This window comes from Oratosquilla oratoria, chromosome 34 (genome assembly GCF_046742065.1).
Source record: "Oratosquilla oratoria isolate Oo_2021 chromosome 34, ASM4674206v1, whole genome shotgun sequence".
Lineage (NCBI taxonomy): Eukaryota > Metazoa > Arthropoda > Malacostraca > Stomatopoda > Squillidae > Oratosquilla > Oratosquilla oratoria.
Genome location: NC_134810.1, coordinates 34868518 through 34896113, shown reverse-complemented (window position 1 = coordinate 34896113; position 27596 = coordinate 34868518). Strand labels below are relative to the sequence as shown.

The following is a 27596-nucleotide window of genomic DNA, read 5'->3' as shown; positions in this document are numbered from 1 at the left end:
TCGTACACAGCGGTAACCATTTTTGACGCCGAGATGAACTTCAGAAAAACTGAACATTTACCAACTACATGGTATATTTCTAGTGTCATTGAAGCCTAGGAAATTCCAGAGTAGCCAGTGAAACTTGTGTTCATAATGTCGGGCACTTTTAAAGCAGAGGTACTCAAAGTTACCATTGCACAGTTGTGTCAAACAATAGGGTTTCAAGGAATATGTTCAACTCCGCTTGACGTCTTTGTAGATATTCTTCATCGATACCTCACTGAGCTATGTCGTCTAACCCATCGGTATACAGAACACTGTAAGTATGCAATTGCCATTATTCTGTGATTATTATAGATTTATAATATTGTACCTGTTACAAGCCATACTCAAGTTCCTATTAAAAAATAAAAAATTAAGGGTGCGGGCAATAATTGGTTTCACCTTTTCTATTTAATTTTTTGCTTTTAATATAACTTGTTTCTCAAGTGATATTATGTTCAGTAACAAATCGTCAGAAGTTAACAACATTAAATACCAGCATTATTTGATTTTAGGTAAGATTGAAGTTGCTGTTTTCAGGTTGTAGAAGTTGCCTTTTTCATTTGTAGTCCTTAAAAGATGTATTTATTCCAGATATTGAGTAACAAATAGGTTAAGAATTGGGAACACCATCAAGCTTATTTTGTGTTTGTGTGAGTGGTCATTGGAGGTGACTTGTGTAATCAGTAAGCACATCTGTTTGGACAGTGGGAGGTCCCAGGTTTGATTACCAGGTGGTGCCAGCTTTGCAGTGATGCTCCGTATTGTACATGGTCCAGTGAGTAGGATCCTGCAGTGGTGCACATACCTGGGTATTTTTTTTTTTTTAGAAGTGCACACCTATGTGGTTTGGCATTAGAAAATTAAATATTTTGTAAATTATGATACATCAATGTGATAAATATTTTTCTTGGCAGAAATCAATATCAGAAAATGGTTAAATTTTAGTTGTGCACAACTACGTGATATAGCAATAGAAAATTAATTATTTTGTAAATTATAATAGATCAAACCTAACCTAATCTACCTAATCTAACCAATATTTAGTAATTTTGTACCCCAAATTCTAATGATTATCCAGGTCATCATCGTCACGGATGCTGATGGTCTGATTGTTATCGTACCTCGGGCAATTAACAGACGATGGCAGAACCCCGTGTTCTCTTATGAAGTCCAAGGAAGCCCTATTGTCTTTGTAACAGCACTTATTAACATCACCTGGAGTTGGAGAACACCCAGTCCACAATGTGAAAGCAGTCGTCTGATAGTTATTGTACTGGCATGGCGTTAGTACCATATCCTAGTGGCTTTGTTCACTAGTAAATTTATTATGAAGGAAGATTTTTTGTGTTTTTATTTCTGCCAAGAAAATTGTATATTGCGTTCATGTAGTATAATTTATAAAATTAATATTTCATTTTCTAATGCTATATCGTGTAGGTGTGCTCAACTACAATAATACCCAGAAAATGTTGCTAAAACCTGTAAAGAATTGAATGAAGCCACTTCGACTCATTTAGACACCATATTTGTTTTGATAGATTTGGAGGTTGGAGACGATGGCAGTGATGACCTCCAGAATTATAGATACTGCATTACTAAATGCAGGTTAGGTAGGGTAGGAGGTTATGTTAGGTTAGGAGGTTGTGTTAGGTGAGGAGGTTAGGTAAGGTAAGGTGGGTTAGGTAGGTTAGAATAGATGAATTTATCATACTTTAATTTCTTCATCCTCCACCTCTACTAAAACAAAGATGGCATCTCGACCAATTGAAGCAGCTACATTTGTTTGTTTATAGCTTCTAGCATCCCTTTCTATCATTAATTTCCACCAAGAATAATGTATATTACATTGGTGTATTATAATTTACAAAATTATTATTTCATTTTCTATTGCTATATCACGTAGGTGTGCACTTCTAAAAATTTACCCATACTTAGACTGTCAGTCCCAGGAGAGGGAGATACGCAAGTGGTCAGTGGAGGGGACCGTGGTGTAATTGGTAAGCATGCCTGCCCAGACAGTGGGAGGTCCTGGGTTTGATTCCCAGGCAGTGCAAGCTTTGCAGTGACACTCCCTATCACATATTGTTGAAAACATTTTACCATAATTTCTTGATGATATGAATATGCCATTGTTTCTATGAATAAGATCACTTGTTTTGTTTAAAGACCCAACCCCGAATCCCAACAGTCTTAGGGACCATATTTGGAAATTGTGATTTTGAATGGGGGGAATGAACAAAAAGAATATGAATAGCAAAACTTTTTTTTTTTTTTTTTTTTTTTTTTGTTGTTGTAAGCATAGGGTATGTATGGCTTTTTTTTTTTTTTAAGAACCATGCATTCAAAATAAATATTTCAATAAGAAATTGTCCAAAACCACTAATAAATGTATGTACATATATGGAGCACATACTAATGTTTCCACATTGAAAATGTCCAAGAAAATGGGAAATGTTTACTTTTGGGATGGTAACCTAACCTAATTTAACCTAGTCAAACCTAACTTTAACTAAAACAAACCTAGGAAAATGTGAGGAGGACACACCAGGAGGCATGTAGATGCAGCTGAAGCCATCACCTTTGCCCTATGTGTTTAGACTATGGGCAGGTAATAGTCACAGCTGGGAATCAGAGAGAAGAGTAGGATTTAAACCCATGATAAAAATATATAATACTTGCTAGCTGCTGATTGTGTCACCAATGCATAAACTAATGTAGAAAATACCTTTTATTAGAGAAATGTCATTATTATTGAACTTTCTTTCGCTGTCTTCATGAGGACAGAGAACACACGGTTGGAAGCTTGCAGTTCTGGCTGGTCAGGCTAGCATAATTTTTGTCTTACCATTGATTTCATGAAGTACAGGGGCACACCTACCTTAAATAGGAACTGTCTAAAAAATAATATGCTGACATTTAGAAAAAGAATTCTTGACATTTGGAAGGATGATAAAAATGATGGTCTTCACATGAAAACTTGGCTGTACAAAATTTTGTCTAATACTTTTTTTAATATTCTATGAGAAATCTCCAAGTTTTTGATGAGTCTGGGATGCACTGGAAAGGGAACTCTTTGGGACATGTTGGTGCCATATCATGTAAGGGTTTTTGGAAGTTCAGGAAGATGCTGATGACACTGATGATGATGGTATCGAATTTAGCACAAGAATGCCAAATTATCATGTAAGGTGTTTTCTGTCTGCTTAAAGGTGTATTGTTGCCATTCTCTTTTATTTTCTACCCAAATCTATTCATAACAAAGGCCCTAGGCCAGGGTGCTAAGTGTCCGAGAACAGACCAAGCACTGCTGGAAGTCAAACACCCATGGGCAGCCTGGGCAGCATAGCTACTGCTTATTTTTATATATATATATATACATATATATGTATATATATATATATATATATATATATATATATATATATATATATATATATATATACATATATATACATGCACACACATACATACATACATATTGGGAAAAATGCATACTAGATGGCATTTTGATCATGAGATTATAGAATCATGATGTAAAATATATGTAAAAGCAAAACTATTTGGTATAATTTATGATAAATGTGAGTTTCTCAGGTGGACGATGTACAATTTGTGATATTAGCATAGTTTGTTTAATTAGAATAGATCTATTAAGAGCAAAACAAAGAAATGGTGATCATCCAAAACTATAAATACCTATTTGTTGTCATATCCTAACCAGACCTGACTTGACCTGACCTAACATAAGCTAACTTTACCAGTATTTATCTGTTTTGGGGCAGTAATCTTACACTATTGTTTTGTTTTGTTTTTAATAAACTTACTTTTTCCAAAGAAATTATACTAAAAAACATCGGAAACCACACAAGCACTTTTGGTTTTTAAAATTATAGATTTTTTACATAAAGGTGCAATGTTGTTCATAATAATTTTTACCAAATAGCTTTACATTTATGTTTGTTTTCCATTGTAATGCTATAATATTAAAGTCAAAGCATTGCTCTGTAGAGCAGGTTTTTCCACTACCAACTTTTGTTGTTCAAGACCACCATTTTTGTCTTTCTTACACGTGTCAGCAAATTGTTTCATAATGTAAACACATTTTTGAGATGTCTGTCTGCAGTGGTTTTGTTCCTGTACCTTACAAAAATAACTTCACATTTTTAGAAAAACATGACTGTCCCAAGATATTTTTTTTTTTCCAGCTTCATTTAGCTCTTCATCATTCCCGTCTCCTTGAGGAATGCCACAGCTGGAACAGGTTTTTTTCACAAATCCTTTAAAGAGTTGTATTGTTGGCATGGATGATTGTGTACAATGCAGTCTTCCATAATGTGTTGTATAGTATGAGGTGAAGTGTTGCATCCTGGATAGTTATTTCCATATCATTCAGATTATTTTTAGTGTGACTATCATTATTATTACTGTTATTATAATTTTTATACATTTCTTGCAGTTGGGAGAACAGATGCCAACCTGGATGACCTAGGGCTGGCCTTGAGAGATGTTGGCATTTCTATCTCGGAGTTAGAGGAATATTTCAATTCAGTAGAATGTCAACCCTTCCCCAACAACGTGCCTCAGTTTCCTGTACTGAGGTCCTCCAATCTCAATTTTCTCAAACCTGGAGCCCGGGAAATTCTTTCCCGTCCAATACACATCCATGAACATCTCCCACCTATGTATCCAGAAAAGGAGGGTAAGAGGATTTTCTTTTTTGTTGTATTAGATTACATATAATTAACTAAAAGTATTGTTAAATCTCTTGAGTCAGGGTCAGGGTTCAGACATTTTGTGATTTACCAGATGACATAATTTAGTCTGTCCCTGCATGTGGCAAGGATAGTCTTGGAAAGTTTCACATACCTTGACTGTAGAGCATCACTTAATCAATTGTTGCCCTCAGTTTTACTGACTGAAAATCCACAACATCATAGGAGCTGACTGTGGTCCTTGGGCTTGGATTCTCTCATATATTGCTTTATGAAGAGACGTGTTGTATTAGTATAGACTCTTTCTGGGGCTGTGCCCTTTGTATAGAGGCGAGGATGGTGGTGGTGTTTGAAGAGGAATGGTGGGGAGATGTTTCCCTTTAATGCTTGTCTTGGAGATCCACCTCCTGCAGGCTCCTATCATTGGTACATTAGATTAACTAGAGGTGTCATATATATTTTGTACATATACATAATTTCAACAGAAGTGGGCATGTTAGGTTTGTTGTATGGACCTTCTTAGAATGTGTCATTGTTTATGTTATCTTGACCTCATTGGCATAGTGATGCCCTTTATGAATTTCATTTTAACTAACAGCATATGATTTTGTTTAAGTTAAGGGGCTATCACCATAATTTAGGGGTTAAGACTGTTCTAAATAAAGCCATTAGCCTTGTGTTTCCTCAAAGAGATTTTTTATGAACACCATTAGGCAGTTTTTTTTTTCTGGTCAGTTTAGGGGCCAGTCACTTGAGTAGAGGTTTTGAAGAACTAGGTTTTGATGTGATTCTAAAATATTTACATTCAGTTCTCAAGTTCATTGTATTATAAAAAAAATGGTGTTAGCATGTTTCACACCAGTAATGTTATATAACCATTTTCATTGTTGCATCAGATGAGGAGTATGATATTAAGGTGAATGGGACTGAAGAGATGGGAGGAGATACATCTACGCCCCCTCTGGCCACAACACCAAGTGGAGCAACAAAGAGACCATCAGATTCAGAGACTTCTCCAAGCAAGAAAACCAAGTAAGATACAGCATTAAGTAGGGGGGTTGTCTCAGTGGTAGAGTTCCCAGCCGCCGCTATGGCAGTCTGGGTTCGAATCCTGCCCAGGGCTGAAATTATTTTAGTAATGCTGTGTTGCAAGTTATTACTCCAACTCTCATGAGCAGGGAGTTGGGGTGTGTGTGTGTGTAAGGTCATAGCATTACCCATGGATCAGTCATGTGTGAGCTCTGAGTTCTCTTCCAGGAGGGAAATAGCTGTTGATCATGAGTCCAACACGTGATCCAATACCATGGTGAATCATACACACATACTTTAAAAGAGGGGATGGTTGAATCAAAGCACACACATACACTAAACTCTTTTAATACCCTTCCCATGTGAGCATATTGTGGATGAAGGATCTTTGTCCACCACATTGCTCAGATCAAGGTCATTGTAGCAAGGCACAGGTCAGGTTATGTTTTAAAGGAATAAACATAAATTGCCAACATTAAATATAATAGTTTTGACCCTACTCAATGACATTGTTTCATCCAATATATTAGTTGCAGATTTATATTGCAAAAGGGTACTGTAGTAATATGTTTGACATAACCTACTCTCTGAGATTGTTTTGTCAGGATTATTTCCCTGTTTTATATATATATATATATGTGTTTAGTCATCATTTAACATTAATGATCATGCTTCTTTTGCCAGGTACAATCTGGAGGAAGAAGGGCAACCGGTGCGTGAACTTATTAGTGTCATGATGACCACTTCTGGCTTCATTTCACCGGCCAGAGAGGGGAAACTACCAGAGGCTAAACTGCCCAATATTCCAATGTCATCCCAGCGATGTGTCTCTCCAGCAGGGCTTCCCTCAGGTATCAAGAAAAAGGCCTCCATGAAGGAGATCATCAAGCATAAGAATATTCAAGGGGGTGGTGGATCTTCAGGCCCTATGAAATCCAAGATGCCCAAAATGCCCAAAATTCCTAAACTACCCAAGAATCCAAAAAGTAATAGGGAAAAGATTAAAGGTAAACCTATCAAACCAACTAAACCCACTAAATCCAAGAAACCAGGAACAGAGACTAAGATAACACCAAGTAAAAACCTTGGGAAGGTGTTGACAAAGACTAGTGTTAAGGGACCACCAAAGCCTGTCATAAAAAGCAGTGAGTCGCCATTAAAGGGTCCTGGTGTAAGTGGGATGGGAGGTGCACCCAGGTTGAAGATGCCAACTCCTAAATCCAAAGTTTCAAAGTCTCCCAAAGCACCCAAGTTGGAAAGTGAGAAAAAATCTAGTACCAAGGAGAAGGGAGATGGGGAGAAAAAGAACAAAGTCAAAAAGGAAAAAGAACCAAATAAGAAAAACAAAGATGCAAAGAAATTGAAAGATAACGGAAAGAAAGAGAAAAAGGAGAGAGATAGGGAGAGGGAAGGAGATAAAGCACTTGTGGATGCTTTAGCAGCTTCACTGTCTGTCACAATCACCCACATTCCACCTCCAAATAAAGTAAAGGAAGAACAGTTACTTTTGGATAAGGTTCAGTGTCTGGAAGGAAAGTCTAAGCTAAGTATTTTCAAGAAATTCAGTAAGACCAAAGGTGATTTGAAAGAACACGAAAGATCTGGATGTGAAAGGGAGCCTCACCAGTCAAGAGATAGTTCACCTGATTTGATGATTGATGAGAGCCCACTCAAGGCTCTAATACACAAAGAGGCCCGAAAGTCTCCCACTGAAGAATATGTGTTGTCTGAAGAGTCCAGTCGCAAAATAGATGATACAATAGATAAGGTGGTGAGAATGGGGCTAAGTCCAAGATCACCAAGAGATATTTCTATGTATGATGATGACTTATCACCTCCTGGAACACCTTCAACTCCAAAGACTCCAGAAATTTCAGTTATGGCAGCGAAAAAAGTTCCAGAAAAGAAAAAGGGAAAAGAGAAGACTAAGGAGAAAAAGAATCGGAAAGCAAGGTCAAAATCACCGAAAGGAGCAAGACTTAGCCCAGCCAAGTTTAGGGAACGAACTCTCTCAGAGTCAGAAACTCCAGATCGACCTAAAACACCAGAGGTCAATGTCATCCAAGATGAAACAGCATCGTCATCTTTTCCACTTCCTCCACTTCCACCGTTCCCAAATGCACCAAGTTTCATCCCTCCATTTTCAAGATTCCCCTTCCTGCCTCCGTATGGTGGACCACCAAGACCTGGATTACCTCCTCATCTGTCTGATATGCGTCTTCCACCACCCTTCTTAACCAGGCCAGACAGTCGGGGTACAAAATGTGGATTACCAGATGATGATGATCTGCACTGCCTTGATGATGATGATGCTAAAAGCTTAGATCGACCTCTTACACCCAGACACGAGAGAGATTCCACCAGTCCTCAACCTCCCACTCTCTTCCGTCGTCATTCACCAGAACCCTCCCCCGTACGAACACCGTCACCATCTATGAGGGCAAGAACACCACCACGTCCCAGAACGCCTGTTATACATTCCCCACCTCCAGTGCCACCACCTCAGAAGATAAAACCAGATAAGATGGAGAAAGAAAAGGTTAGTCCTATTGTTTATACATTTTTAGAGAAAAATATAAAGATGTATCTGTCATCAGTGCCCTTGAATTTTTGCACTAGGTTATGTGGTAGTTTTTTCCATTTTATAGAGTGTCTAGATATGGGGGGTGAGGTAGTATGTGTGAGCAAATTTTGACGAAGCCTGAAGGGATTTCTCCCCGTCTTCTCCTTTATGCATGGGGGGGACGGAGAGGGTGGGTCGCTGATTTAATGAAGCAGCCTTGCTGTGGATGTGTTGTGTCTTGCGACACTGCTTCTGACCCAGGGCAGTGGACAAGGTGCAGGGATGACCCATCATCCAGGAGGTGCTAAGATGAGAGGGAGGGTGGAGGGGTGTGGAGTGTATTCAGGGATGGAATGGGTGGAAATGATTTTATGCCTTTTCCTTTTTGGCTACCTCCCTTGTAAGGGGGAAAAAGCCTTGGTATATGTATGTATGTATGTATTCTTTATAAAGCAAAAATATGTCTGAGGGGAATTGCAAAGTGTCAAGGGAAATAGGTATTTGGAGATGAATGGAAAGAAAAGACTGTATGAAGGGGTGATTGTGCTTATAGAACTGTATGGAGGCAGAAAGGAAGAGCCTAAATATGTTAGAGATGGAGTGATTAAGAATTATGGTGGGGGTTACAAGGATGGATAGAGTTGAAATAAAGAGGTGAGGCAGAGTTTGGGGACAGATGAGCTGACAGATAGGGTTGATCAAAATATACTGGGATGGTTTGGGCATAAGGAATCAGTGTAGAAAGACAAATAGAAAGACTGGAAGGCAGAGGTGGATGGAGTGAACTGAACTTCAGAAAAAGACAGAATGAGATGGATGGAGTTCCTCAGGGTTCCGTTCTTGGGCCACTTCTATTCATAGTATATATAAATGATATAGACAATGGACTAAAATCTACTGTTTCCAAATTTGCTGATGATACAAAACTGTGCGGAGTGGCAAATGATCACTCAAACCAATTAGATATTCAAGAAGATTTAGATCAATTACAGCAATGGTCTGAAAAGTGGCTAATGAAATTTAACACAAGTAAATGCAAGGTAATGCACATAGGTAAAAATAACAGTAAGTACGATTACAAGTTATTTGGAAATTCGTTAACAAAAGTGGATAGTGAAAAAGATCTCGGCGTAATTATCAGTAACGACCTCAAATCATCCAAGCAGTGTATTTCAGCCTCTGAGAAAGCAAATAAGATTCTGGGATTGATTGCGCGATCTTTTGATTTCAAAAGTCCATCACTCATTAACAAGCTATATAAATCGTTAGTTCGTCCACATTTGGAATATGCTGTTTCCGTATGGTCACCGAATCTCATTAAAGACATTGACAGACTGGAAAAGGTACAACGGCGAGCCACAAAACTGATTCCAAATATCAAAAATAAATCATACGAAAATCGACTTAAGCACATAAATCTGTTTTCCCTAAAAAAGCGTAGACTCAGAGGTGACTTGATACAGGTCTTTAAGATTTTAAAGGGAATTGACAACATCAAAAGTGACAAAATTTTCACATTGAATGAGAATCAGACAAGAAACAATGGTCTCAAACTGTCCGGAAATAGATTCAATTTGGAAGTAGGTAGAAACAACTTTGCCAACCGTGTAGTTAATGAATGGAATAAACTTCCTGCACAGGTAGTGCAATGTAGTTCAGTTCGAAGCTTTAAGAATCATTTAGATAAATACCTAAGTAAGATGCTGTAATTATTATAATTTAGGTTATATTATTTGTTTTTGTTTTGTTATAATTTGTCTGTCTGATTTTCATTTATTATTAGTTATATGTCAATTTATTATCATTTACTATTTACCTGTTTGTTTGTTATTCAACTATACCAATGCATTTATTTATGTATTTTAATTGTTATTTACATTGTTATAGTTTTAATTTATTATTAATATGAATTTTTTTTTTTTTTTTTTTTTTTTTTTTTTTTTTTTTTTTTTTTCATCCGACCTAGATATGGATCAAAAGGTCTCCTGTCGGCATGCTTTGCCTTTGTAATCCTTTGTAAAGTGTAAGAGGAATGTCTGTTGAGCAAGGAAGGGAGAGGGCAAGAGATATGTGTGTGTGGAGAATGGTTTTGAATGGATGAGAAACTGACATGGCCAAAAACAATGTCTCCTTGTTTGTTTTGTAATTTCTCGAGTGGATGGATGGATGGATAGGGTTGCCGTGTAATGAAATGGGAGTAAGCTAGCTTTGGTTGTTAGGCTCTGCTGTGGAGGTGCTCTTGTCTTGATATGTTACCTCTGATCCAAGTAGTAGGGAGGGGACAGGGATGGCCCTTCATCCAAAAGGAGCTAAGATAGAAAGGCCAACAAATATATTTTGGATTGGTGAAGGGTGACTATGTGATTTGACTTACCCCCCCTAATAAAGGAAAGGGCCTTTTGGTATATATAAGTTTGTATGTTGATGTATTAAATAGGTTTCAGTGTATATGGAATGGATGTGTACATTTACTGACACCCCCAACTCTCCTTTTATTAAGGGAAAAGGGCCCTTGGTGTATATATATATATATATATATATATATGTTGATGTATGAATATAAGATTCAAATTACATTTTAGTAATGGGTCTTGTAATTCTATAGATACCATTGAATCATGGTTACTGTTTTTAATTTCCTGGGTTCTCCTTTCAGAAAAAAGAACACAAGAAAGAGAAGAAAGAGAAAGAAAAGGAAAAAGAAAGAGAAAAAGAAAAAGAAAAGGAGAAAGAAAAGGAAAAAGAGAAAGAGAAGGAGAAAGAAAAGGAGAAAGAGAAGGAGAAAGAAAAGGAAAAGGAGAAAGAGAAGGAGAAAGGTAGGAAAAAGAAAGATAAAAAGGACAAAGAGAAGGAAAAAGAAAAGGTGGATAAGAAAGAGAAGCAAAAACAGGAGAAGAAGGACAGAAAGAAAGAGAAGAAGGAGAAGGCTAAGGATGACAGTGGACTTCCTAAAATTACAGTGAAACTGAATACGCCCACCTCAACTCCAACTCCACCTCATCAGCCATCTCAGCCAGAGCCACCACAGGCTCCCACTCCCAAGTTGTGAGTAATCTATGTCTTGATTGTTTCCATGTGTACTTTCCCAGCATAAGTTTGCATGTACAGACTAACCCCCAACATTTTGTGTTTCATTGCTCTTCTTCTGCTTATTTATGCATGTTAATGAAAGTGTCTACATCACTGTGTTTCTCATTGAATGATGTTCATGTGATAATGAAATGATCTTACCTCTGACTTAGCCATAAGTGTGTAGTCATCTGCAAATAACTGGTTCACCTTCCACTTCCCTCCACTCTCACTCACCAGCTCTAAACCCCTAGTAAGCTAGAGGTAAGTCTGAAAGGAGAGAGGTTAGAGGAAGTGGATAGTTTTAGAAATTTAGTCACATGTAGCAGGTAATGGAGGAGTGGGGGTAGAAATATACTGTAGAGTGAGGAGAGCAAGTAGATATCTTGGGTGAATAATTTTTTTTATGAGAAATAGGCATCTGAGGATGCATGCAATGAGCCTACAACACTGTAAGGGGCAAAGACTTGGAACTTAAGTGAGGCAGAGAGGAGAAAATCAAATGTGTTTGAGATGAAGTGTCTGAGAAGTATGGTGGGTTACAAGGATAGATAGAGAAGTGAGGAGAGCAGGCATGGAAAGGGAACTGGTATATAGGGTAGATAGAAGAATATTGGAATGGTTTGGGCACAGGGAGAAACCAGATAAGGAAAAACTAGCAAAAAGAGTGTGGAAGGTAGAGGAGGACAGAGTGAACTTGAGGGGAAGACCAAGACGGAGATGGATGGATAGGGTGGAGGGGAATTTGAGTAAAAGGGGAATGTCTTTTGGTAAGGGAAGGGAGAAGGGAAGAGATAGATGTGTGCAGAGAATGGTTGTGAATGGAATGTAGATTGATGCACCCCTAAGAGATTTTCCTATTTTTATGAGGTGATGAGGAGGGAGGGTTGTCGTGTAAATTAATCGGCTGGCCCTGCCATGGATGTCTTGCTGTACCTCTGACCCAAGCATTGGACAGGAGACAGGGATGACCCATTATCCATGAGTAGCTAAGATGAAAGGGAAATGGGTAATGGATGGGAGTGGGATGGATAAAGGGTGGATGCATGACCTTGGCTGGCTATCTCACATATGAGGGGAAAGAAACATATTGGGATATATATATATATATATATACACACATACATACTATCAATGCTCTTATATTTACAACATTCTTTGTACAATTGGAATGATTTAAAAACACTTTGATATTTTCCTTTTGCTTAACTCTACCCAGCACAACATATAATGTCCATGCTGAAATACAGGTTTATCTAGATAAACTAAAACTTTCTGAAAAGTCTGTCCTTGAGACTTACAAATGGTCATGGCAGATAAAACAATTTTCAATCTTGGAATTAGAAGATTGTGATGTCATGTCGTCGTTGCTTGGAACACTAAGCATCATATGAATTATACGGTTCGTAATATTCTGATATACTCATTATGCCTTGTAGATGCTAATTCAGGAGTTGACTATACTTTTAAATATTGAATATAAATTTTTTAGATATTAATGGTCAGAAAATATGTAATTGGAAAATTGTGACATGTCGTCGTTGCTTGAAACACTACGTAATATTCTAATATACTCATTATGCCTCATAGATGCTAATTCAGGAGTTGGCTCTACTTTTAAATAATGAATATGAAAATTTTGAATATCAATGGTCAGAAAATATGTAATCGGAAAATTGGAAATTAAAAATTTGGCAAATTGGAAAATTAGTAGTCGTGATGTCACGCGCTCAGAACTGGGGTTCCTTAGGACCCACAGAGGTGATGTTGTGACATCATGTCTCTTCTGATTGGCTAGTCCTCAGTCGTGATGTCATATCTCTTCTTCTGATTGGCTGGTCCTCAGTCATGACATCACATCTCTTCTTCTGGGCTGTTCCTCAGTCGTGACGTCATATCTCTTCTTCTGATTGGCTGGTCCTCAGTCGTGATGTCATATCTCTTCTTCTGATTGGCTGGGTGACAGTTTCAAGCAAGCAAGCAAGATACAAACAAGATTTTCAGAATTTTTATAAGTATATATATATATATATATATATATATATATATATATATATATATATATATATATATATATATATATACATACATACATACATATATACATACATACATATATACAGGGGGTCACCGCAATTCGACAGGGATGGGGCGGTCTATCATCGGTCGAACCTGGGTTTTGTCGAATCATGATGCAGTTTTTCCCATAGGAATACATTGTAATTAGGGGGGATAGGGACCGACCTCCAGCCCAGACCCCCCCAAAATATCACTATGACCTCTAAAAAACACTAACTTAGACTAAATCAGTAATATTAAAGGCTTCATTTATATCTAATTTTGTTTATTAAACACATGAAGCTGCTGTACAGTACATTTTTGGTGGTTGATGTTGTGGCCTGCAAGTCCTCCCACAGTGACAAGGCATGCTCCTGCACGAGCCCCATGCTGATCGGCATCTTGCGTTGTGTCCTGTCCTCTATCCACTTGATCAACATGTCCTCCATCGTGTCGAGACAGGAGTCCCTTGAGCCACGGAGAACAAGGGAAGTCATGGAAGATGTTGATACAGCGGCCTGGCGGTACTTGTCCCTGTTCTTCCAAATCGTTGATACTGTTGATCTCGGGACACCCATTTCCACTGAATGGCAGAATGAGCCATACCTCACACTTTCTTTATAAGCTCAAGCTTATCTTTGAAAGGCAGGAAAGTGTGTTTCTTAGGGGTAGGGCCGGAGGTGGATTTGCGCGGCATGGTGTAGGTGGAACAGCGGAGCGTGGCTTGCCTCGATGATGGCTGGGGCGAGAGTGAGACAGAGTGGCGCATTGGGAGTGGCGGCAAATTCGACCGGGTGCGTGCCGCGTGAGATTTGAATGTTGAATTGTCGAGCCTGGCTGTCGAACCTTGAGGGTTGGGTATAAATTAGCTATTGTCGAATTTGCGATAATTCGAATTGCGGTGACCCCCTGTATATATGTATGTATATTTGTTTGTATATATATATACAGGTAAACGTCGACTTACGATGGCATTAGGTTTCGATAGAGCCATCGTAAGACGATCTCATCGTAAGTCGATCCCCACTCTGTTCCGTGGTCACTGTACCTAGCCTACCTGTATATTAACCACCAGAGATACTGAATATAGCCTATTAAACATGTACAGTAGTTTATTTAATCATTTTTATCCTTTTTACCATATTCAAACACTATAATATGTATTTTCAGTACGGGACTTAAATCTCGCGGGCAGCAGCCAATGCCAGCCGTACGACGTGACGTAATAATACTCGCATCATAAAATATAGTCACCGCTTATATTGATCGTTCTCTCTTTCACCCGCGAATTTTGAAAACCACAGAGAATGAATCATTTGAGAGAATGTAAAAACACAGGGGCGACTACAATAAATATAATCAAGACGCCGATATGGCAGCGTCGCGAATCCACTTGCTCCTCATGACGCATACGTGTGCGGCACCGTATAGAAGGGGTTAAATTATCATATCGTCGTCGTCGTCGTCGTCATCGTAAAGTCGAACAATCGTAAGTCGCGGCCATCGTAAGTCGACGTTTACCTGTATATATATATATATATATAAGTGAAAGTAGAAGGATGTGGGAGGTATGACATTTATTAATTGTTTGGCAGTGTGGTTGTGGCTGAGTTAGAGGAGGGTCTGAAACAGGTAGCAGCAGTGTTTGGGAGGGTTTGTGAGAGGAGAAAGATGAAAAGTAAATGGGGGTAACAGTGAGACAATGAGATGTACTAGGGGAGAGGGTGGCAGTGAATTGGAGGTAGGTCTTAAAGGAGAGAAGCTGGAGGAAGTGGTGAGCTCTCAGTATTTAGGAAGGGTGCCATGTTATGAAGCAGTGGGGGTAAACAAGCATAGGCAGTTGGACCCTGTTGTGAAGGTGGATGGGACAGGGATGATTCCTTGTCAACAAGGAACTAGAGTAAAAGGGACAACAAGTGGACGTTTGATGGGTGTGGGATGGGTGAAGGGTGGGTGTATGCCTTGGTAGGGTCACCCTTGTTATGAAGGTGAAACAACCTTTATATATAAATATGGCTAAATTTTTGGGATCGGCTAGTATTTTGAAATGTGGCATTTTTTATACAGATTTAGTCTTTGTTTTTTCTTGTTATGAGTTTAGATAGTGCATGAATTTTTTTCTCTCTCTCTCACCATGAAAATTCTTGTGACAACTTCAAATGCTTGCATGAAGTGACGCTATTCTCCAAGAGGCAAAAACTCCTGCTTGTCAGAGACAAAAATTCTTCCATAATTTTTCAGCCCCATGGACAGGCACTCAGTGACTAGGCCCAGGGTTTTGAATAAAGGACATTAATCATGAAGGAACCTCATGGGTACATATTGAACCACACAATGATGTAAGATTCCACATATGAACTTTTATATGCTGGCATCTTAATGGTATGCAGCATTATGTGACTTTGGGGTGAACTGATGGCCATAGCCAGTTTCCAGTACATCAACAGCAAGGCTGCTTCATTTAATCAGCAACCCCTCTGTCCATCTCCTCAAGCAGAAAAAGAGAAGACTGGGAGAAATCCTTTTAGGTTGCATCAAAATATCAATCACACATAAGCACCCCCTACCCCACATCTCCCATCCCTCCCTTCCTTGCATAACAGTATCATCTATACACAGCTACTCTCCACTCATCCCTATCTCCTGCCTTCTCACTCCCTTGCTCAACAAATATTCTCCTCTTGCTCAATGCCCCTCGCAACCCATCCATCCATCTCATCCTTGGTTGTCCCCTCAAATTCCCTCCCTCTACCTATACCTTCCACACCTTTACTAATCTTTCTTCATTCATTCTTTCCATGTGTCCAAACCATCCCAATATTCTTTCATCAGCCCTATCTGCCATCTCCTTTTCCATTCCCACTCTCCTCCTCACCTCATTTTTCACTCAGTCCAACCTAGTAACCCCTACCATACTTCTCAGACATTTCATCGCAAACACATTCAAACTTTTCTTCTCTGCCTCTTTTAAATTCCAAGTCTCTGACCCATACAAAGCCATCGGCACAATCATCCCTTCATACAATCTACTCTTTGCATCCATTCCCAGATGCCTGTTTCTCATGACACTTTTAATTCCCGAAGGCATTTACTTGCTTCTCCCAAGATCATAGTCACAAATACCCATACATACATATACCTAAGGCTTTTTCCCGCTTACAAGGGAGGTAGCCAAAAAACAAAGGCTTAAAATCCACTCCCTCCCATTCCATCCCCATATACTCCACTCCCATGCACCCTCCCCTCCCTCCCTCTTATCTTGGCTCTTCCTAGATGATGGGTCATCCCTGCATCTCACCCACTGCCCTGGGTCAGAAGCAGTGTCACATCCACAGCAAGGCTGTTTCATTAAATTGGCAACCCTCCTCTATTTCCCCTCATGCCCCCATCCTCCACCCACTCCCTTTCATGCATCACAGCATCATCCATATATAACCAATCTCCATTCACCCCTATCTTCTGTCTTCTCTCTTCCTTCCACAACAGACATTACCCTCTTTCCCATCCATCTCATCCTTGGTTGCCCCCTCATCTTCATTCCTTCTACTTCAGCCTTCCATATCTCTTTTACTAATCTTTTTTCACTCATTCTTTCCATGTGTCCAAATCATTCCAATACTCTTTCTTCAACCCTATCTCCCAACTCCCTTGGGGAGACGGGACTGCTCGGAGAGACAGTCTAGGGAACGATAACAACAACAACAACAACTCCCTTTCCATCCCTGTTCTACTCCTCACCTCGTTTCTCACTTTATCCAGCCTAGTAACCCCTATCATATTTCTCAGACACCTCATCTCAAACACATTCAAACTCCTCCTCTCTTCCTCTCTTATGTTCCATGTTTCTGCCCCATACAGTGCTGTTGGCACAATCACTCCTACATACAATCTCCCCTGAGCATCCATTTCCAAATGTCTATTTCTTAATATGCTTTTTAATCCCCCAAGGCATTTACTTGTTTCTCTCAATCTACATTCTACCACCACTTCCACTCCCCCCTTCCCTGCCATATTCTCACCCAAGTATCTAAAACTATCTACTTTCTCCAGTCTTTCTCCCTTAATACTCACTTCCAGTCTGCTGCCACTTTCTCCCCTTGTACATCTCATCACCTTACTTTTACCCACATTCATCTTCAACTTCCTTCTTTAGCACACCTTCCCAAACACTGTCACTAACTTCCTTAATCCCTCCTCTGATCCTGCTACAAGCACAGTGTCATCAGCAAACAGCAACTGGCTTATCTCCCACTTTTCTCCATTTTCTTTGACAATCTCCAACCCCCAACCCATTACCTTTGCATTTACCTCTTGGACCACCCCATCCATGTATAAATTGAACAGCCAAGGCGGCATAACACATCCCTGGCGAAGTCCCACCTTTACCTCAAACCACTCACTGTCCTAAAAAGTCTTGATTGCTCTTAACAGCTTTCCTCCTATCCCATATATATGTGCAATACCTTCCACAGTGCCTTCCTGTATACTCTGTCATAACCCTTTTTCCAAATCCATAAAAGCCCAAAAAACATCCTTAACTTTACCTGGAGCTTTTTCATATATCTGTCTTACCACAAAAATCTGATCCACACAACTCTGACCAGTCCTAAATCCACATTTCTCTTCACCAATTACTCCCTCTGTTCCTCTCCTAATCCTCTCAATCAAGATCCTCCCATAAGCCTTCCCAACTACACTTAACAAACTGATCCCTCTGAAACTACTACACTCACACTTGTGCCCTTTTCCCTCATAAAGTGGAACTATACAGGCACTCCTCCAGTCCTCCAGCACTCAACTCTCTCTTAAACAAACATTAAATAACCTCACCAGCCAGTACACCATCACTGTACCTCCTTTTTTTAGACATTCTTCATGACACCCATCCAACTCATGTGCCTTACTACTCTCATCACCTTAACAATTGCCTTCACTTCATCTTTCCTTATTTCTCCTCCATTTTCCTCACCCATCTGTCATTTTCTTAGTGCTTCCCCCTGCAACTACCTTTCCCTCCCTATCCTCCTTCACATTTAGCAACTCCCTAAAATACTGCCCATCTTCCTTTTACATCTCTTCCATTATCATCTCTCTGCCTGCACCTTTTACCTTTTCTTCTCCACTTGATTTCTTCCTCTTCCTCTCTTAATTTCTTTCCACATGTCCATAACAGTGACAAAAGAAATGATCAGCAAACTTCTTAGTAGGCAGACAGTGCAAAGTAACCCAAAACAACTAGACTCCAGGGACAAAAAAGTTGTACAATAGTCACTTATAGGGCAGCACTCTTCACATGCAGTCATGAAAAAAAGCTGGAAAAAAAGTAATGTAAAGAATAAATCAATAAATAAAATACATTAGAAATGTGACTGTTGATGTGAAAGAAAATATTGTAGAATTACTCTGGCATAAAGTCATTCACTGGTGTACAAATGCATTAATTCCTTTTTCAGGCTTGCTTTTTCTTCTTTTGTTGAAAGAAAAAAGATTCATTATCTTTAAGTCTTTTAGATTAATCATGAATGTTATGTCCTAAAATATCTTATCAGCATGAATGTCCAAACTGAAGGAGGAGAATTATATCATGGCTGTTGTTATGGTTAATGTTTTGATTATGAAAAACACTTTATTTTTAGGTACTTTGCATTTGAATTTTGATCTTTATTATGCATCTTTACCAGTAAAATAAAATAGTTTTGGTCATCCAAGGCAACTTCTTGCTTAAGTTCTGGAAGTATATTTTAATTGATAATAGAACTAAGTTGAGTGATCGCATGTTTAGGCTGTTTAAAGGTAACCGTGAGTTCTTGCACGTCTGGATTTTTTTCTTTCTTTCTTTCTTTAGTAAAAAGCATTTGCAAACTAGATTATCCAGTCTCATTTGTGGGGGCCTCATTTGTATCCAGATAATGTAAGCTTGATTATGGATAATTGAATGTTTTAAAATTCAGTTTTGTTCCCTTTGTAAAGTACTGCAAAAGTAGTGTTTAATTAGGATAGTTTCTAGATCTTCTTTTAATAGGGTTGTCAATAGTAACATCAATCTTGTAAACTAGGGTTATGAGGAAAGCTACCCCTTGATATTCCATTTCATTAAGATACATAATTCATAGTGTTAAGAAAAATATAAGCACTTATTTCTTCTTGGCTGCTGTAGATTTGTATACATCATTCACTCTTTTACAGCAGGTCAGTATTGCTTAAATAGAATATAATTTAGAACATATTAATTTACAGTTAAGCTGTTTTTTAAAGATTTTATTAAAATTGAGGACATACAGGCCTACAGCTAAGATCCCTCCTCTTCCTCTAGAATTTCTGTGTTCTTCTCATTGTGTAGGAAGAAGGCCAAACTAAAGAGCATTTAATTATACCATATGATGATATTATAATAAACTTTGTTGTTATAAATAACCTTCCCCCTCCATCTTTGTCCTCTATGTCCTTATTCATAGTTGTTGGCCTGGTGTCATATTAGTGATAGTAGATCCACATCAAGATTTTCTTTTTAGTAACATGCTGAAGGGTTTTTATTGTATCAATTCAAGTTGAGGATGTTTTTTTTATATAATTTGGGAGCTATAACACTAAAGCCACATTTTGACTTGTCATTTGTACCCTATGTAATATTTGTATTGATCCCTTGAATATTTTTTCATATTTATCCCTTAAAAATTCTCATTCAGCCATTATGGAATGAATATTGGAAGGTAAGACCTGAATTGGGATGATACAGAGTTCTATATGCCATATAAGATTTTAGGTATAAGTTTTATAAGTTACATGGTGCAATCAGGAAGTTTCCAAACTACCCTATGAAAAATTATACACTAATCTGAGCTATTAGTGGCTACCATCTTCCTCAAAATAGTCCCCCTTGGGATTTCATTTGGTCCAAGTGGTTGTTGAAACACCTAAAAGGTATTTTTCAGATTGTTTAGCACAATTATAGTGACTTAATTCTTCACACTGATGTCATATCTGTAGCTTCATTGCATCAATTTCATTCTGCAGAGGAGAAAAGTGTCAGATGCCCAGGTCAGGAGAATAGGATGGGTGAGGGACAGCAAACATTTTGTTTATGGTAAAAAAAAAATATGTACTTTGATGAACATTTGAGCATTGTTGTGGTGGATTGTTTCTCGCTCATTCTCAGTAATGAGAAAGTTATGAAACAATTGGTAATTAAGGAAGCAAAGCATAATCATACACTCTCTTAGCACCTTGTCACATAGTACACAACTTAGAAGGCTGCCAAGTACCACTATTTGATGGCACATTGTTGTATTAAATTATTTTATTGTGCTGTAGCGTGAGTTTAGAAATTTTATGATAGCACCTCATATTTTCACTGCATGAACATTTACTAATATTTAAGGGTGGCCATTTATCTTGTAATCTTAGTGATTTGATTTTAAAGAAATATTATGTTGTTATTGATTAATGCAAATGACTATTTATAACTAGAAAATGTTGGAATCATTTACATCACTTCCATAATTGTATTTGTAACTTTTATTTGGATAATTAATTTTATAAGCTTTTATTGAAAAATCCAACATCCAAGAAATTGAAGAAGATATATTATTTAGGAAAGATATATTTTTCAGTAGTACATTATTTTAGTATGACTTATTTTAAACTGCAAATGTTGCCTTATCATTTTCGAGTAAATGCCATGGTGGATTAAAAAGTGTAATGAGGAATAGACATTTGGGAATGGATGCTGTATGAAGGAGTGATTGTGCCAACAGCACTGTATGGGGCAGAAACATGGAATATAAGAGAGCAAGAGAGAAGGAGTTTGAATGTGTTTGAGATGAGGTGTCTGAGAAGATTGATGGGGGTTACTAGGCTGGATAGAGTGAGAAATGAGCAAGTGAGGAGGAGAACGGGTGGAAAGGGGGTTGGGAGATAGGGTTGATGAAAGAGTATGAGGATGGTTTGGACACATGGAAAGAATGAGTGAAGAAAGACTAGTAAAAGAGGTATGGAAGGCAGATGTGGAGGGAGTGAACATGAAGGGACATCCTAGGATGAGGTGGATGGATGGGGTGAAGGGGGCTTTGGGGAAGAGGGGAATGTCTGTTGAGGAAGGACGGGAGAGGACAGAAGACGGGGGTGAATGGAGAATGGTTGTATATGGATGATGTTGTGATGCATGAGGTGGAATGGGCAGGTGGATGGGGGGTGAGATAGTATGTGTGAGCAAATTTTGACGCAGCCCGAAGGGATTTCTCCCCGTCTTCTCCTTTATGCATGGGAGGACGGAGAGGGTGGGTCGCCAATTTAATGAAGCGGCCTTGCTGTGGATGTGCTGTGTCTTGTGACACTGCTTCTGACCCAGGGCAGTGGACAAGATGCAGGGATGACCCATCATCCAGGAGGTGCTAAGATGAGAGGGAGGGTGGAGGGGTGTGGAGTGTATTCAGGGATGGAATGGATGGGAATGATTTTATGCCTTTTCTTTTTTGGCTACCTCCCTTGTAAGGGGGAAAAAGCCTTGGTATATGTATGTATGTAAATGTTGCCTTATAATTTTCAAGCTTTTATGTATATGATAGTTTCTATTGCATTTGGTTAATCATTTGTTACTTTGTTACTACAAAGTTGGAGATTACATGTAATTTTTATAGTTGTTGGGATGCCATTATATAGATATATAATAGAATACATCTAATAGAGGTGTTCAAGTGGGTCAAGGGCTTTAACAATGGTGATTCAGACAAGGTCATCATATCAAGACAGCAGGGCACGACTCACAGTAATGTATTTAAATTGGACAAATTTATATTTAAGAAGGAAATAGGCAAGAACTGGTTTACCAATAGGTTAATGAATGGAATAGACTTAGTAACTGTGTGGGGAGTGCTAAAACAATTGGTTGTTTTAAGAGAAGTTTGGATAACTTTATGGATGTGGATGATAGGTGGTAATGGGCATAGAACTACCTAGTGTAAGCCTTATGGCCCCGTGTAGTCTCCTTCATTCTTATATTCTTATGTTTTTATGAAGATGCATAGATACTTGGAATTGCTTAGATGATTTAGCCCAGGCTGGAACAATACATGAATTCAAAACTAAATATGATAATTGGAAACCAAGAAGGTAGACAAAGTTTGAACTGCACATGAATTTGAAGCTAGGTATGAAAAATCGGAGAGTGGGAGATGGGACTCAAGGTATTTTGATGAAAAACATTCTAAGTTTTGTCAGAACAGTTATTTCTTTACCATAAATTTTCCAGTAGCAACTCGATTTCTCTCATCTGTTGATCAATTTTGGCAAATCTTTCAACATTCAAGTCCATGTTTTCAAGGGTAAAAAGAGTTTTGTTGACCATAGAAAATGCCTCTGACAACACCTTTGTTGTGATTTGATTTTATTCTATTTTACTTTATTTATTTTTTTATTTATTTTTTTTATTATTATTATTATTATTTTTTATTTTTTATGAGCAGGCAACACATGAAGTGTGTGTGTGTGTGTGTGTGTTATGACACCACACCAACAGATTGTGTTCAAACAGTTTTTTACAATATCATATACTGCATGGTGTATGAATAATAATGCAGACAAAGAGGTCATTAGTGAAGTGGTTATGTCACATCACTTGTAAATTGACAATTACCTGTCCTGTGATTTATATTGCTGATGTTAGTATGTCTATTTTCATGTTGATTTATTGTTAGGTCCTTGATATGTGAGCTGAAGGATTTGTATTTCTAAAGTGAGAGATAGGATTTTAGGGTTGTTATTCAGTGGAAGAAAGTGGCAATTGAGTTTTACAGAGATGTTTCATCAGTTCATGGCTCTCTGTGGTGAGCAGTGTCAATGATAATTTCTAAGGGTAGGCTGCCATTTTGATTTGCCTCAGTCACTGCTGTGTTACAACTTACAAGCAAATGTGGGTAAAAGTAAAGTGATGAGATGCACTAGGTAACAGGTTGAATGTAAGTGTGAATGGCGATGTGCTTGAAATAGTGTAGAGAAATTGTCTAGGGTCAAACATAGTGGTAAAAGGTGAGCTAGAGAGTCAAGGAAACAATTATATAGCTGGGTGGAATGAAAAGTATCAAGTATTAGTTTACCTAGTTGTATTATATGGGAAGGGGAGCTATGCTCATAGTGACCCATCTTTGTATCTCTCAGCATCTAGTTTGTTCTTAAATTCTTGTATGGTGTTTGCACACACCACCATCTCATCCAATTTGTTCTAGACATCCACCACTTTGTGTGGGAAACTGTTTCTTTTCAGATCTCTTCTATCACTATCCTTTTTGGGTTTCTTTTCATGTCCTCTTGTTTTTATTTGATCCCACTTTAATAAGTCTTCTCTGTCAAGGACTTCTATGCCTTTCATGATTCTGTAAATGGCCAATAGATCTCCTTGTTTGGGGATGAATGCAAAGAGAAGGTTGTGTAAAGAAGTGGTTGTGCATATGGTGTGGTATAGAGTAGACTTGGAATATAAGAGAGACAAAAATGAATAGATTAAATGTTTTTAAAATTATTTGTTTGAAAAATATGATAGGTATTTTGCGAATGGATAGTTAGGAATGTTTTGGTGTTTTAGGAATGGATAGAGTGAGGAGTGTTGTGTTGAGGGAGAGAATGGATATTCAAAGAAAGTGATACCGTGGTTTGGGTAAATGAAAAGAATTAATGAAGGAAGACAAGCAAAGGATGTGAAAAGCGGAAACAAATGGAGTGAGTTCAACAGGAAAACCTAGAATGAGATGGGTGGCTGGGGTGAAAAGAGCTTTGGATACATGTGGTTTGTCAATAGAGCAGGGAGATCATGATTGGTTGAATGTATGATGCAGATCAAGTGGAAGTTCACCCCATCTGTATGGTGAGGCAGTGGGGGTACTTTGACAGTTGGGCCTTGCTGTAGAGGAGCTGTGCTTTATGATACTATGTTTACCCAAGCAATATAATGGGGATTCCTTTCTCTCTGGGGTGATGAGACAGAGGCATAATTAAATCTATTTTTTTTTTTATGTGTGTGTACTTTGACCCAGCCATCCCTGTTATATGGAGGAGAGTAGAACAAGCATTATTTATTTTTTTTCTGTTGCAAAGGTTAATGTACTATAAGAAGACTAACTTTGCATTGGAATAATTATGTTATTTCCTCTTTTCTTCAGGGTCATCAAACCAGTCTTCAAACCCAGCAAGATGGAAGAAGAGAAAAGTTTTTCTAGTGCATCATCATCTAGAGATGATGCACCAGTGTCCCCCCCTGAAATTGCAAAGATATTGCCCTTGATAACTAGGCAACCAAGAGGATCACAGAAGAAAGAGCAGCAGCTGCAACAGCAGCAGCAACAACAACAACAGCAGCTTCAACAACAACAGCTACAACAACAGCAACAGCAGCAGCTTCAGCAGCAACAACAACAGCAACAGCAACAACAACAGCAGCCACAACAGCAGTCAATTTCAGTGCCAACAATGAAGTTAGGACCAAGCAAGCCTTCAGAAGAGAAGAAGCAAACAGGTATGTTTTTTCATATCCTCTTCCTTAAAAACAAAACAAAACATCCAGTCAAGACTTCAGGGACTGTTGTGAGGTGCCCCTACAGACCAGAGCCATACATCATTTGTGTATGTTAGAGATTAAAATCTGTTCATAAAGGAAACCTCTTCCTGGTCTCTCTGTGGTAGCAGTAGTAGAGGGGAATGACCTCATCATAATACCATGCATGTCATGAAGGTAACTAACTGGGATGAAGTGGAAGGGGGGAGGGCATTTGGGATTCCCCCACTCTGTATTGTTCTCGTACAAAAAGTGAAGGCATGATAACATCTGTAAAGAGGATTCTAGCACTGCACTTTTACTGATACTGTCATATCCAAATTGGAAATTAAGATAAGAGTAGCACATCAGCCTGTAATCACAGCATGGAGAGCAAAGTAGGATATTGTAAAGACAGTGGGTATTTTATTGTGTTCCAAAATTAGAAAATTTGATTTTCGTCACCTTATTGAGTCAGGTTCTCTTGTTTACCCAGAAATGTCTCATAATTGGGTTTTATATTTAAATGCTCACCTACTTTATTATCTCATTCCAAAGTTGTTTAATGTAAAGTAACATTTCCTTTTATTTTCATTCTAGGAAACAAAAAATCAAAAGAAAAGAAAGAGAAGAAAGAAAAAAAGACAAAAGAAATTCCTTCTGTTTCAACCCCATCACCATCGCTTCCTAGTCAAGAACCTCCGAAGAAAAAAGAACCTCCACAACCACAGAAGCAACAGAAAGGCCTCGTAACAGAAACTGTTGGGCCCATTGGACATTTTGTGGTATGCCTACTCCCCATTGTGTGTTGGAGTGATTTTAGGACTGTGTAGATGTGTGTTGGGGCCTAAAGTATTATTAAGTGGGTGCAAATTCAGAGTAGAGGTGATTCAAGGCTGTATGGTGGTCTGACCTAGATGTTCCTTATTGTTATTCTTCCTTATCTAATTGAGGATGACTGCATACAGTTGGAAGATGTCTTGGAGAATTAAAAGAGATTAATAGTTCAAAATGGCTGTCAGGCTGACTCAATCTTATACATACTATATATATACATACTTATCTTATATATACATATACAATCTTATACATACTAAAGCATACTATTAGAGATAAATAAAAGCTTTAGTACATGTTTAACAATGCTTTTGTCACTGTTGACTTTCTCAAATCCTGTATTCAACATGGTATTCTTCTAGGATATATATGCATGTATAACATGTATGTACCATCATTGGCTTGAAAACATGGCTTACATTAAATTTCATACTTTTTGCTTTGCTAACCTTTCCACTACACTGGCTCTATAAATTTCAGGATGATCAAGGCAATGAGGTTTGGATTTGCCCAACATGTGGCAAGCAGGATGACGGCACTCCCATGATTGGCTGTGACACATGTGATGATTGGTATCACTGGTCAGTATTGATACTTGAACTGCATGAAGTAGTGTGTTTTCTAGATTTAGAAATTTGATTGTATTCATAAGTCAGTGTTTCAACTGACTTCTCCTTATACTTGTTTCCCAGGAGGGACCAATGCCAGGGAACTGCTAGGGATGGTCCTGCTACACAGACATTAGGGAGAAAAATCTTGTTGCCAATCTTCAAAGTCTGTCAACACCTTCACTTCCATCTGGAGGTGCAGCCCTAAAGGGTTGGCAGTCAGTCTCTGGATTGAGCCCAAGATTTTTCTCTATCAACTTTAACCTCTTCAATACAAGTCAAATTCTCACACACAGCATCGGATGCCTTATGTACGATGCATCACACTACTCACATTAATACAAAGTCACTGCTGTGTTACTTGTTCTTTCACTTAGAGTAATAATAAACACAGAAAAAGTAATCAAACCAGTTCACAGAATTTATGGGTCACTCAGCTGCAACTACAAAATAAATGTAATCAAAACACTGTCACCGGAATCCTCATATACCCACTCGTGCCTCATGACACCTACATAGACATCATCATATGGAACAGGTTAACCTCCTCCTCCCCCCCCACTTCTTTACATAAAGAAGAGGGTTATATGTGAATGATATTCTGATGCAGCCCAAAGGGGTTTCTTCCCATCTTCTCTTTTTCTGTATACGGTGACAAAGAGTGGGGTCGCCGATTAAATGAAGCATCCTTGTTTTGGATGTGCTGTGTCTTACTGCATTGCTTCTGACCCAGGGCAATAGGCGAGATGCAGGAATGGCCTGCCATCCAGGAGGAGCCAAGAAAAGAGGGGTGGTGAAGGGAGTGCGAGTGGGTGAGAATGAAATGGGTGGGAGTGGATATGTCTTTTGACTCTGGCTACCTCCTTTGTAAGGGGAAAAAGGCCCTTGGTATTATATGTATATATTAATTTTTTATAATTTCTGTTTTCTCTTTTATCAAACAGGGTTTGTGTTGGTATTCAAGTTCCACCAAAAGAAGATGAGAACTGGTATTGTTCAAGATGCATCTCTAAGCGGCAGCAACAGCAGCGTGGGATTAATCCAGAGAAGAAGAAGCGTGGACGGAAGAAAAAAATGTAGATATAGAAATTGTGCAAATATTATCCATATTAATGGATTATTAACCAAGATTTTATGCTGTTAGTACAAGTTTGCTGTAAAATAGTAATTTA

The 27596-nt window shown here is 38.4% G+C and overlaps 1 protein-coding gene across 2 annotated transcripts in view; it reads left to right on the top strand.

The window, feature by feature from the left end:
• The window catches only part of Taf3 (TBP-associated factor 3), a 27819-nt gene continuing 223 nt past the window's right edge, over positions 1–27596 (top strand). Inside the window, exons 1-10 of one of the 2 annotated variants that reach the window (XM_076173372.1) lie at positions 1–301; positions 4484–4726; positions 5636–5771; positions 6453–8307; positions 10988–11376; positions 20145–20168; positions 24609–24961; positions 25580–25764; positions 26297–26397; positions 27369–27596. The exon at positions 27369–27596 is cut by the window's right edge and continues 223 nt beyond it. In XM_076173372.1, the coding sequence (XP_076029487.1) occupies positions 136–301; positions 4484–4726; positions 5636–5771; positions 6453–8307; positions 10988–11376; positions 20145–20168; positions 24609–24961; positions 25580–25764; positions 26297–26397; positions 27369–27504 (3588 nt within the window). In that variant the 5' untranslated portion in view covers positions 1–135 and the 3' untranslated portion in view covers positions 27505–27596. The remainder of the gene's footprint in view (positions 302–4483; positions 4727–5635; positions 5772–6452; positions 8308–10987; positions 11377–20144; positions 20169–24608; positions 24962–25579; positions 25765–26296; positions 26398–27368) is intronic. The other variant, XM_076173373.1, reaches the window with a different exon arrangement.